Source organism: Canis aureus, chromosome 33, assembly GCF_053574225.1.
Source record: "Canis aureus isolate CA01 chromosome 33, VMU_Caureus_v.1.0, whole genome shotgun sequence".
Classification (NCBI taxonomy): domain Eukaryota; kingdom Metazoa; phylum Chordata; class Mammalia; order Carnivora; family Canidae; genus Canis; species Canis aureus.
The window spans coordinates 27,274,962-27,289,137 of NC_135643.1; the positions used below are offsets into that span (position 1 = coordinate 27,274,962).

Genomic DNA, 14,176 nt, shown 5'->3' on the forward strand with positions numbered 1-14,176 from the left:
TCTTGAAATCCGGAATTGTGATACCTCTGGCTTTGTTCTTCTCTCTCAAGATTGCTTTGGCTTGAAGTCTTTTGTAGTTCCAAACAAATTTTAGGATTGTTTGTCCTAGTTCTGTGAAAAATGCAGTTAGTATTTTGATAGGGATTGCATTAAATTTGTAGATTGCTTTGGGTGGTATGGACAGTTTAACAATACTAATCCTTCCAATCCCTGAGCATGGGATATCTTCTATTTGTTTGTGTCATCTTTAATTTCTTGAATCATTATTTATCGTTTTCAGAGTACAGGTCGTTCACCTTCCTGGTTAAGTTTATTCCTAGGTATTTTATTCTTTTTGGTGCAATTATAAATGGACTGTTTTCTTAATTTATCTTTCTGCTACTTCATTATTATTGTATAGAAATGCAATGGATTTCTGCATATTAATTTTGTGTCCTGCAACTTATTGAATTCGTTTATTACTTCTAATAGTTTTTTTTGGTGGAATTTTTAGGGTTTTCTCAGTATAATATCATGTTGTCTGCAAACAGTGACTGTTTAACATCTTCCTTGCCAATACAAATGTCTTTTATATTTGTTTTTCTTGTCTAATTGCTGTTTTTAGGACTTCTAGTACTATGCTGAATAAAAGCGATGAGAATGGACATCCTTGTCTTGTTCCTGATGTCAAAGGAGAAGTTCTGTTTTTCAACATTGAGTATGAATGTTAGCTATAGGCTTTTCATAAATGGCCTTTATTATGTTGAGGCATGTTCCCTCTAAAGCTACTTTGTTGAAAGTTTTTATCATGAATGGATGTTGAATTTTGTCAAATCTTTTTGTGCAGTGTTAAGATAATCATTATGATTTTTATCCTTCATTTTGCTAATGTATCATGTTGAATGATTAGTGAATACAAAACCATCTTTGCATCCCTGAAATAAATCCCACTTGATCATGGTGAATGATCCTTTTAGTATATTTGTTGAACATGGTTTATTAGTATGTTGTTGAGGATTTTTGCATCTATGTTCATCAGGGTTATTAGTCTGTAGTTTTCTTTTTTTGTGTGTATCTTTGCTTTTGGTATTAGGGTAATGCTGGCCTTGTAGAATGTATTTGGAAGCTTTCCTTCCTTTTCTAATTTTTTTGGGATAGTTTGAGGAAAATAGGTATTAATTCTTTAAATGTTTAGTAGAATTCACCTGTGACTTCACCTGCTCCTGGACTTTTGTTGTTGGTAGTTTTTGCTTTGTTTTGAGAGAGAGAATCTTAAGTAGGTTCTGTGCTTAGTGCAGAGCCTAATGTGGGGCTTGATCTCACGACCCTGTGATCATGACCTGAGCTAAAATCAAGAGCTGGATACTTAACAGACTGGGCAATGCAGGTGCCCCAGTTGGTAGTTTTTTGAATAGTAACTTGTAACTGGTCTGTTCAGATTTTCCATTTCTCTCTGATTCAGTTTTGGAAGATTCAGTTTTTAGAAATTTATCTCTATCTCTATAGTATTTCTGATACAACAAATATGAGGATTTTCTCTTATACCAACAACTAATTTTCCAACTCTCTGAATACCAGCTGGGTGTCCTACAATTTAATTCAATTATGAACAGAAAATACCCAGAATTTGCACAGATCCCACAAGTTAAGGGCTCAGTCTCACAAGACTGCCTCCATTTCAGATGCTGGTCACAAGTCCTATACTTCTGACCGACTGGCTATAATCTCATTTCTCAGGTTAATTTGCTATAACAGCTCACATAATTCAGGGAAATATTTTACTTATGTTTACCAGTTTATTATAAAGGATACAAATAAACAGCCAGATGAAGAGGTACATAGGGCAAAGTCCAGAAGGATCCTAGGTGTGGGAGCCTCTATTCCTGTGAAGGTGAGGTGAACCACCTAGCATGTGGATATGTTCACCAACAAAGAATCTCTCTCAACTCTTTAGATATTTTTATAAAGGCTTCATCACATAGGCATTAGTGATTATTAATTCAATTTCTATCTCTTCTCTTGTCCTATGAAGACAGGGGATGGGGCTGAAAGTTCCAAGTTTCTAACCATAACTTGGTCTTTCTGATTACCAGCCCTCATCCTGAAGCTCTCTAGAAGCCCACAAAGATTCATCTCATTAAAGCAAATGCTGCTCCCATCACCCAGGAAATTCCAAGGGTTTAGAACCTTTGAGTCAGGAGCCAAAGTCAAAGACTAAATATTAGAACAAAAGATGCTCTTAGCATCCCTGTCATTCAGGTAATTATAGGTGCTTTAGGAAATTTGTGTCAGGAAGTGGAGGAAGAAAACAAATATATAGTTCTTATTCTGTCACACATGGGGATTTGAGGTTGGTTTAGCAAAATGGACTATTAATTAATGAAATTCTTCAGATTAACAGACTAAGGGAGGAACACTAAATGATTAACTAATAGATGCTGAAAAAAAACGTGATAAAAATTCAATACCCATTAATCATAAAAACTCTGAACAAACTAGGAAAGGAAGGGAACTTCCTCAATCTGATAAAGGACATTTATAAAAAATCTACAGCTAACATAAAGCTTAATGGTGAGACATCAAATGCTTTTTTCCTTTTCCCTCCTAAGAGTGAACCAAGACAAGGATATGTTTTCATCAATTCTATTCAATGTGGATTGAAGGTCTTAGTCAGTGCAAACAAGCAAGAAAAATAAAAGAAAGGCATAAAAATGGGAAGAATATAAAGATATTTCCTCCATTCTGAGTGCTAAGTACTTTTCCACTCCAATCTGTTGCCACTCTGCCTTCCCAGGCCTTCAGGTCTATTAGACCACAGGAACCTTCTGCTCCATGCTTCTTTGTTAGACCTCCAAGTCTGTGCTGATCCACTTGACCCTGTACTATTCCATGTGGAAAAATAAAACATGGAAGAGTTGGTGGTTTCTTCTATTTAGCTTCTTGCTTATCCTATTGTACTAAGCAATTATAGACTTGACTGCTAGTTTAATTTTGGCTTATTGTCTTAATTAGCTACTAAAACAGCTGGCTACCAGCCTGCTTGAGCTCAGTCTATCCCCTGACAATATCCATAAAAGAAACAACTGATGAACTTCAATGAAATAAAAAATACCAACTTATTGAAAGACAGTTGAGAAAATACGTCAAGAACAAATAAAACTCATACACATTAATAGAACAGGGGAATAGAAACTGACAGAGGAGTGACATGAAAGAATTTTCTGGGGTAACAAATATTCTGTATCTTGATTTGGGTGTTGTTTATTACTGTCAAGATATATTGAATTGTACAATTGAGGCTTATACATTTCACTATCTGTAAATCTTATATCAATTAAAAATATGTCTAAAAATATTGAGAGAAAAAACAAAAAGAGGAAGCACAAGGTAGGTCTTTGTTTCTTCCTACAAAGTATTTTATGTAAAATTTTCAGTTAGACTAGAATGGAGAGCTTAGGTATTGAGTTACATTCCATTTGTTCAGTTACATAGCATAATTTATTATCTATTAAAAATTTTAGAACATTTGAATAATTTCATTAAAATCCAAAACCACAAAGGAGATCTGTAACCTATTAATCTACCATCCCAATCACAGATATTTTTGACACAAATTATTTATAAGAAGAAGATGAGAAGTATTCTAAGTATTGATGTTCTAAGACATGAAAACATTTCAACAATAATACAACGAGACTCTCACTGCTTAACAAACAACTATAAAGTTGCTTATCTTACTGATAGAAAACAAGGTGAATGGGATAAAATATGCTTATTATGAAGCATTTTCTATAAGGTAAATCATAAGGACAGCACTCTCTGACATTCTCAGGCTGATAGACCTGCTAACCATCATTTAATATAGTGAGATGAAGTATGTTATAGTGGGTAGGGAAGCACAGATTCAAGACTCAGTAATCTTGAGTAACTCACTGATTCATATTTTAATACTGATTGTAATGAGTATTATCTGTAGTCCAAGCAACACAAGGATATAATGTTATTACTAGATAAGAGGATTCTAAAACACAAGAAATGTGTAGTGAGAGACCAATTTACTCAAATTTTGTAGGTGCTAAAGAGAGATAGCATCTGAAAATTCTCTTAAGACTTTGCCTTGTCAATTACCTTGGTAAAGATCAATAGGTACTCTTTTAGCATATTCTTGAACTTATCCCTGGCCAGTTGCTCTCTGTCCATTCTTTGGAATCCTAGCATTTTAGAGGTGTCTAATGCATTTTGCACTTTACACCCAGAATCATTTTTCTAAAATATAAATCTAATTATGTCATTTTTCTGTTTAAAACTTTCCAATTACATACAGAATAAACCCCAAATTCCTCAGCATATCATTTAGGCTCCCCATAATCAGGGCTCTATTTCACCAGTTTTTATCACCATTATCAGTGCTATTACCCTAGTCCATTCACTCCAATTATCTTTATCTCTCATCCTACCCTCCAGTCACTCTATTAGTATCCTACTTAGTGTAAGATGGTCATGCAGTTGCACACCTCTGGTCATCCTTATGCTACATTCTAAGCCTCCAGTGCTTTTTCCTCATCCTCCTATGGGGCTAGTACTGTCTTATCCTTACATTTATGACCACAGTGCATAAACATGTGTCTGTCATATAATTATTTTTATTAGACATGTATTGAATAAATGACTTAACTTATCCTAAGGTCTCACAGAAAGTAGTCAAAATTTCCTGGCAACCAATTCACTCACTTTAGGTGCTTCACTGCTCAAAAACATTAAAACAAAGTTGCTAAGTCTTATCGATCAATATTATTGAATGTTTCCCAAAAGTAAGTCTACTTTTGCCTTGCCTTTTTGTTCTAAACATGGTATTTTTCACAAACCCACATTTACTGGAGTTTAGCTTTACTAACACCATTGTTTATCTATATAATATTTTTGGATGATTGTCCTTGTTTTGTGATCCTTTCACATTCTTAGTTCAATTCAGATGGACACTAGAGCAGAACAGTGTTAAGACAGGGCCAAATGAAGTCTGACAGATATCATCCTGTAATTGAGCTTAAAAAGTGGTAACCTTGGAAACTGTCCTCATAACACCAGTGGCCAATATCCAGTATTGGATGGCACTATGAAAAACTGAGTATTCCTTCTAAAAATACCTGCCACTATTTGAAAATTGTATAAGAAATGGCAATGTACTGCTTTCATATTTATTTCCTCTAGTACTAAAATGACATACATACATGTCAAGAACTTTGAACAAAATTTTCTAGTACATTTGTATTTCCTCAGAAGGTAACATCCCACTATATAATTTATTAGAAGGGAACAGAATTTGGGAACAATTTTTGGCAAAAAACAATATCTTTCTATGTTCTCTTTTTAAGAATTAAAGAGTATAAAGTGACAGGAGGGAGAGAGAAAGGATAGGGAACTCCTGGAGACTGAATATGTTCTTTATGTATTTTTAAAACATTAAATACTACATGTACTTTAAGAGAATAGTTATGCACACTATGCGTACTCAGTACCAGATTTTGCGTCAGGTGCATTATGTATATTATCTTTAGTGCTCATTGTAACACTAAGGCAGAAATTAACGTGCCAGAGCTGGAGTGTGAACTTACACCCCAGCTGTCTGTAGATAACATAGATCAGCAGGAGCAGTGCTCCTTTCAGCAGGAGCATCGCACTGAAAGTTTCCCAGTTCACACAGGCACTTAACTGTCTTGACTGCAAAGTCTGCTGTCCATCTACTATACTACATCATCTCTGAGCAATGAAAGGAAATATTCTGCTTAGTCATAATATTCACTCAACATAGAAGGCTTACTTGACTTCTTCTTACTAGACTTCTTAGGTAATTCCTCAATTACTTTTGCTAACAAGGAAATCTATATGATTGATATCTGCTTTAATAATTTATAGAAAAAGCCAAATGGGGTAATTGCTGCATTTATAACACCAATAGGAAAGCATGTCATGATAGAATGGAAAAACGAAAAAAAGCATAATAATGAAGATGACAACATTAATAATCAGTTACATGGTATTTGCTCTGTGCCAGGTACTCTAAGTTGCTTAGGTATATTTATTTAACACAGCAAACCCTATGAGGTAGGTAGTATTATCATTTGCATATAGTCAGAGTTAACGGAAATAAGGAGGTTAGGTCATGACCCTAAGGTCACATAGCTATAACTGAGAGCCAAGATCTGAACCCCAGGTGATCTGGTTCCACATTCTATGCTCTTAACAACTAGAGCTATTGAGTGTCTTTTTGTAGAAAGAAACTAGAAAGGATAACAACAACAACAACAGAATGCAACCCTATTTTGTTCACAATGTTACCAACTAGGCAGCATTTCCATTATGTTACTATAAATAGATGTCCTAAACAGTGAATTTAGCAATCTGCTTCAGCAAAGAATTTAGTTAACTTTGCTGTTTGCTTATGCAAACTTAAACTCAGTTAAGTGGGGATTTCAGTAAAGTACAATGTATTTAGTGAGTTCAAATCAATGCTTGATCCTATCCTGTCTTTATCTACAAAATTGGTCTCAAGAATTAAAGTGAAAAATAGAGTTAGTTTCTGTAGGCTAAAAAGATTGTTTCTCTTAAATATGTTCCAAGCTTATGTCACATAATATTTTGCTTAGAATGGGTACATTCAGTGTGTTTGTGTATGTATTATTCTGGATTCACTTCTTAGGACTTCCCATGATCACTTCCAGTTCTTTCAACCATCAAGTATAGTTAGGAAGCTCAACATGATGAAGAAAAGAGATCTCTTTAGATCTATTTAGGAAAGACATCCCAGGGCCTCCCGGGTGGCTCAGCGGTTTAGCACTGCCTTCAGTCCAGTGCCTGATCCTGGAGACCTGGGATCGAGTCCCACATCAGGCTCCCTGCATGGAGCCTGCTTCTCCCTATGCCTGTGTCTTTGCCCCGCCCCCCCCGCCCCGTCTCTCATAAATAAATAAAATATTTTTAAAAAATAAAGGAAAGACATCCCAGGGGCACCTGGGTCACTCAGTGGTTGAGCATTTGCCTTTGGCTCAGGTCAAGATCCTGGGGTCTGGTATCAAGTCCCAGGGAGCCTGCTTCTCCCTCTACCTATGTCTCTGCCTCTCTCTGTGTGTCTCTCATGAATAAATAAATAAAATCTAAAAAAAAAAAAAAAAGACATCCCAAATAAGCATCCTTTGATTAAAAATAAAATATAGGTGCACTTTAGGGCAAGGTCTGCATTTAGATTCTTTCCGTTTTTTTTTTTTTTAAGTCATATTTTTATTCTAATCTCTTTCTGTCCCAACAGGAATTATACAGTGACCAAGCAAATGATGAGCCAGAATTATGGAACTAGGGATCAAGACAATTCACATTAATAGAAGGCATCCTATTTTTAAAGGTAGGTAGAGTTTACCTTTTCAACAGATCAGTTCTAACAATGTATTCTTACTTTCTGATTTTGGAAATAATAATGAGTTACTGTTAATAAGCCTATACAATCTGACAACAGATTCTTTCACCATTGTTTAGTGATGCATTTATGCATGAAATTGGAAAGACATTAAATTTGCTTGATCTCAAAATGCACAATCTGCATTTCCGATTTTTTTTTTAATAACCGACCAGAAAATTCTTTTAATCCTAATTAATCATTCTGTTTACTTTGGCAAGTTGTGAAAGAGAGGAAAACATCTGCAGGGTACAGAGAGAGTGTTCCGAGTTTGTGAAACTAGCTTCTTTATTATTGTCCAACACCAAAGTATTTGCACTGCCGAAGCAAGCACTATTGTCCAACATCAAAGGAAAAAAAAATTGAAAATTTGAATTTCAAAAGGAATCTTCCAGAAACAAATAATATAAGAACTAAACTACTTGTTTGCTCATATAAAGACTAACTTAAGTTTGGTAAGTTAGGAAAATGATGTGGTACTTTGAATTTGGGGGAAAGAAGGAGGAGAAATTTTAAATAAATCGAAGCATTTTTGTTATTATTTTCCCAAAAGGATGAAAATTTTCAACAACAGAGAAATGGTGAAGTACCAGATATAGATTATCCACTAAGGATAAAAATCAGGGTAGATAGATAGATATTCCTCCTGAGTGCTTAATAAATATGTAATCTTAAGGTAACTTTCTTTTGCTCTTTGTTTTTTAGGCAAATTTATCTCTTGGATAACTTTAAGTGCATGTATTATCAGCAGTCACTTGGGCCTGCCTAAAGCTATGGAGAATAACAATAAACTCAGCAGAAAGGTTAGAGCTAATGAAATGCTGTTTGAAGAAAGTAAAATTTTTCTATTGGAAAAACATTTTGATTTCTGCAAAGAACATAGTTTTTTAGTTCCACAGATTGTTATATCCTAGGTAACCACATAACTTTCATCTTTGCAACCACAGCAGCAAAGCTTAGAACATAGCTGCATTCCCTATTTCCACACTTAGCATTTAACACCTAGATTTCCAAACTCCTCACTTGTGAGTATAATATATAGCTTAACTTACTATTTCATACCATATGACATAGTATTTCCCAGGATTGTGATGTGCTCTCCGAAGGGCACAGAGTTTCTTTTCCTCAAACTGCCAAATGGTTACTAGGCAGCAATGGATAGGAGAGACCAATTTGCATGTGGGTTACATCTTTGTGAAAATACAGATTCTCAAACACCTAAACAAGTAGCTCTTATTTACTCTCTATCAGTTGAAAATAAATAGGCCTGTCTTAAGCTTGAAGGCAAATATATCACTGCCCCCAGCTCTTTTACCCTTTCTTTGATGGCATCACTGACTCTAAAGTAAACCATAGCCACCTAGTACGCCCCAGGTTTGTACTTAAAATGCTGGAAGAGCAGATGTGGCCGTATATGGGCAAGGGAATCCAAAGAAGGGAGTCAATGCTCAAGAAGAGATTTTGGAAGCTTGGATGACTATTTTTGCCAATTGCTATTAGATTGTCTCATTATCTTATAATTGCATTTCATTTAGTGATTCTATTTATTTATATCTATACCTGGTAAATCAGAGAAGAGAAGAATGCACTCATTAAAGCCATTAGCCAAAAGCCGGTCCCGTAGCTGCTGGAGAATTGCTACTCCAATACAGAATGGGAAAGAGGAATTCCCAAGGAGTAAGGTATCCCAGAGGTGGAAAATTTTGTGCAGTGGAAATACATCTGTAAAATAACAAAATGTAAATACATTAATTAAAAAACCAAAATAACAGAAATTAAAACAATAACAAGCTGTTTTACTAGACATATGACAAATGCCTTATGGTCAAAACTGTTTAAGAACAAATACTACCAAACTGTTTTTATAAAATGTTTATGTGGTTTTATAAAATATTTATAAACACTATTTTTGGTTTGGTTTCATAAAATGTTTATAGAACTTTTTATACAATATTTATTGCTTCCTAAGGCATCTTTAAAAATTGATAATCAAGTTGGTCAAATAGATGACATTTTCTATCCTCCATCATCAATCCTAGTATAGTTGTTCCATTTATTATATTTCTTCCTAGAATTTTCTTGTTATACTATTCTCACAAGTTTATTTACCTAGGTGAAATTTAGTCTTGTTTCGGATTCAGTATTGTTACATTTTTATTATGCATTCTAAATAATTGCTTTATTATTTTATCCTATTTTTTGCAACTTTATTTTTTTACATTTAATGAGACTGGATATCTTTCCAGGCCAATGAATACAGATCACTCTAAATATGGTACTCTATTTATCCTATATACCCATTTAAACAGAATGTCCACTATATTAACACTGTAATTGATTAAACTATTATATATCTACATAATATGTTTCATACCTAAAGGAATTCCAGGTTTGGAAATAGCAAAAGTATTAGTTATTAAAGGATCTCTAAAAATTGACTCTCATTTGATTTGTAAAAGTTGCCTTCCAAAATTCTATGTACATACTATATAGTTAATGTTAATTTCTTTTTCAATAGAGGGCAGAGATTGTATGACTGTCATGACATGTAAGATAGGCATCCTATATATCACTATACAACATGCACCCTATGCTATACTCTTTTTGATATTCAGCCCTCAAAACAATTCAAATTTCTCCCTACCCAACTCTATTACATTAGAATTAAATAAGGATACTCATGTAATTATATCTGTTTAATATCACTATAGCTATAATATACTGGGGTAGAACAGAGCTGTCCTTTTACCAATATGATATTGAAGAAAAGGGGAAATAATACTTACGAGTAAACATGGTGAGAAACCAAGGTATGGCATAGAGCTATGGGTGGAAGAGGAAAAGGGTGCCAGGGATGGATAAAGAAAAAATAAAAGATAATTACAATGATTATCAATAAACTGAATGGTAAAAAATATTTGATACTTTGGTCTACTCCACTGATTAAAGTAAGAGTAAATGTCAATAATTACTACTACAAATACTCTTCTAAATAATATCTCTTACAAATGCTGCAGATGACACTTTCGCCAAGGATTATTCCACAGAATGTCTTCACTTCATCAAAGAAAATACTCAAGGCAATGCCTAACCCAAAAACAATACTAGCTTGCCAATTCCAAGGGTGTACTTTTAGGTTGTACAAAAATATTTCTGAGATTATAATGGTCGTTATCAGTGTTGAGTTACCCTTGGTATTTTTGAGAATTGATAAGATGGTATTTGAAAAATGTCTCATAAAAACGTACTATGAAGCACATGCTTTCTATTATCAATCTCAAAATTAATAGGAAACTTCAAAACAGACTAAAAGTAAGAAGATCTAGAAATGAAATAATTCGTGTCTTTAGCTGAGTGACAAGTTTGCTTTCCTAAGCTTATTGTCTAGGAATGAATACACACACACAGTCTCGTATATACACTTTGAATTAATTTTTTGACATTTTGAAAGTGAGAAATTATTCTTAATTTCTAAAATAGTAAAAGCTCTTTTGTCAGTAGCAAGTATCAAAAATCAATAATAATTTATAGAAAAATTAGAAAAAACTCTAATTTTATTTTACTTTCTGTATCAGTGCAGTCTATATTAGACAAAGATTTCTATACTACCTATAAAATTTAAACAAATATCCTTTCAAGGCCTATCAATTACGAATTCATGAGTAAAGTTGCATATGTCTTTGAATAGCACACACTGAGTATTTATATTATCAAATCATTGGTCAAAAACCTTAGATATAATTATATACTATGTTAAAATCTAAGTACTGTATGAGAAATAAAGCCCAATGCTCTCCACAAGATCATTTACATACATTAACACACAGTTCTTTCAAGTGACATTATAAAAGGGAAAACTGAGGAGTACAAAGGTATGGGACTTCACTGTAAAGAATATGTATTGTAGAAAACAATAAAATATAACAAAATCTGAATTCTTCAGCTTAATTTAAGTTTAAAAATAATCAGTAAATATCAGTTTCATCACTATTGTTTAGCTTTTCTTTCTTTAAAGTATGTGACATAAATTACATTACAATACCTCTACCCTTCTGATCAAAGCCAAGTATTTCCCATTAGGAATCTTAACTGAATTACTTTGGTAACAAGCTAACAATCTGTTTTCACACATAGTATAGAGGGCATTGTATGAGGAACTTACACAAAGTAGAGAAGGAATCACTTCAAATGATCAGAGGGAAAACTTACCAGGCTCACACAAAGCCAGGAATAGTTCATCTTACCACCAGTCAGAATAAACAAGAAAACTAATAAACAAATAAAAAATCTGTAATAAACAAGAAATTGGATAGAGTACTTAAGAGTACTGCCTTAGTAATATTAGCAAAATTATGCTCCCAAATTATGCTGCTGTGGTCTTACTTAATAAACCTTAGAAACAAGCTTTGAAAGGATCAAACTGTTTCAATGTTAGTTAGCTACATCCCAAAATGAAGTTCAAGATACTTGGACTTCAAGCTAAGGATGTCTATGTTAAGTAGAGACATGGCAGATACAAAAAACAATTCCAACAAATCAAACTTTTGGAGATGAAAAGTATAATGTTTGAGACCCAAAAAAATATACTAGATGGGATTAAGAGCAGATCGGACATTGCAGATGAAAAAAAATAGTGAACTTGAAAACATCAAAATAGAAAGTGCTCAAAATGAAACAATGTTGGGGAGAAAAAGGACCAAAAAAAAAAAAAAAAATCCTAAGCATCAGTAACTTCAATCAGCTAAATATATATATTAGAGCTACCCAAAGAGACAGAAGAGATGAGAAGAGACAGAAAAAAATATATTATTTATTTATTTTTCAGAAATAAAAATTGAATAATAGCTTGAACATTTCCCAAATTTCATGAAAACTATAAACTAATAGATCCAAAAATCTCAAGATCCCAAACACAAGAACCATGAAGAAAATCACACCAAGGCACATTGTACTCAAATTTCTCAAAATTAGTGGTAAAGAGAAAAAATCTTACACTATAGCTACAGAAAAAAGCCGTAACATTATATAAGAGCATCAGTAAGAAGATTCTTCTCAAAAATGCTTTCTTGTCAGTGCCCAACAATAGAGTGTAGTAACATTTTTAAAGTATTAAAAAAAATTGTCTCTTTAGAACTGTACGGTTAGCAAAAATATCTTTTGAAGACAAAAAGTAAAACAAAGACTTTCATACACAGAGAAGCTGAAAAGTTCATCACCAGCAGTCCTGTACTACAAGAAATGCTGAAGAAGTCCTCCAGGCAGAAGGGAAATGATACTAAATAGAAATCTAGATCTACACAGAGGAATGAAGAGATAGGGAATTGTAAATGTGTATGTGGATGTATGGAAGACTTTTATTTTTAAAAAATCTTTAAAAATAGTTGATTGTTTAAAGCAAAAAGAGTAACTTATTGCGGGGTTTATAACATGTAGAAATAAAATTTAGGACAACTATAATGCAAACACTGGGAGGGTAAAATGGAAATATATATTATAAAGTATTTGTACTATCTGTGAAGTGGTATAATAATACTTGAAAGCAAACAATTTCTTAACTGTATCACTGTTCACATTTTAGATTACATAACTTTTGGTTGGGAATGTCCTTTGCATTTTCAGATTATTGAAGTGATCCAAGCCTCTACTTAGTAGATACCAATAGCATTCACCCAGTTTTGTCAAAAACATCTCCAAACATTGGCAAAAATCCTCTGGGAGGCAAAACCGCCTGTTTGAGGATCACTGCATAAATCCTAAGGAAACCAATAAGAAAACACAACAGAATCATAGTTAACATGTCAACAAAGGAGATAAAATCAAAGGAAAAAAAAAGCAGATAAAAAGGAAAAAGAACTGATAAGACAAAATAAAAATATCAAATGATAGATTTAAAAGCAACCGTATCAACAATCACAAAAAAAGGCAATGCTTCTTGTGATGGTTGATTTTATGTGTCAACTTGATTGATATGGGGTGTCCAGATATTAGTGAAGCACTAATCTGGTTGTGTCATGGAGGGTGTTTCTGGATTACATCAACATGCGAATCAGTAGACTTAGTAAAGCAGATTGCCCTCCTAATGTGAGTGGGCCTTATGCAATTTGTTGGAGGTCTCAAGAGAACAGAAGACAGAGTAAGGGAGAGCTCACTGACTGACAGGATATAGCAGTGAACAAAAACATAGTTCCAGCCTGTAAGGAGCTTACGGTTCATTAAGGGCAGTAGATATTCACTAAAAATTCTTTCAATTCGCTCCAATTAGGTTCTTGCCTCCACTTCACTACGAAAACTACTCTTACCTTTGTTATAAAAGAGTTCTAAGTTGCTAAATCTAATAGTGAATTCTTATTCTCAATGCTTCTTTACCAATCATCAAGGGTGTTAATTATTCTTACCTTCTCACCTTTCACCCCCATATGACTTCTAAGACACCACATTCATCTACTTTTCTGCTCAATCTCTTTTGTTGGTTCTTCAACTCCCTGACTTAAATATTGGCATGTCTTGTTCTCAGTCCTTGGACTTTTCCTCTTTTTTCTATTTTTTTCCCAAATGATTACATACATCTGTCCCCGGCAACCTGCTGGGTTTACCTTCAAAATTATGCATAATGCAAAAAACTGCTTACCACCCCTACCACTAATTTCCTGATTCAAGGCACTCTTGTCTAGATTATCACAATAGTGCATGACTAACCTTTTCAAATTCCATTCTTGCCTTCCTTGAGTGTCTTACCATAACAGCCAGAAT

The 14,176-nt window shown here is 33.7% G+C and overlaps 1 protein-coding gene across 6 annotated transcripts in view; it reads right to left on the bottom strand.

Annotated features, from left to right (window-relative positions):
• TBCK (TBC1 domain containing kinase) overlaps positions 1–14,176 on the bottom strand; it is a 222,592-nt gene that overhangs the window by 86,887 nt on the left and 121,529 nt on the right. For all 6 annotated transcript variants that reach the window (XR_013370784.1, XM_077882204.1, XM_077882205.1 and 3 more), the window contains 2 exons: positions 10,213–10,249; positions 8,987–9,148 (listed from right to left, as the gene is read on the bottom strand). Coding sequence is in view for 5 of the 6 variants with exons in the window: in XM_077882204.1 (XP_077738330.1) it covers positions 8,987–9,148; positions 10,213–10,249 (199 nt within the window). In the remaining variant the exon portion in view is untranslated. The remainder of the gene's footprint in view (positions 1–8,986; positions 9,149–10,212; positions 10,250–14,176) is intronic.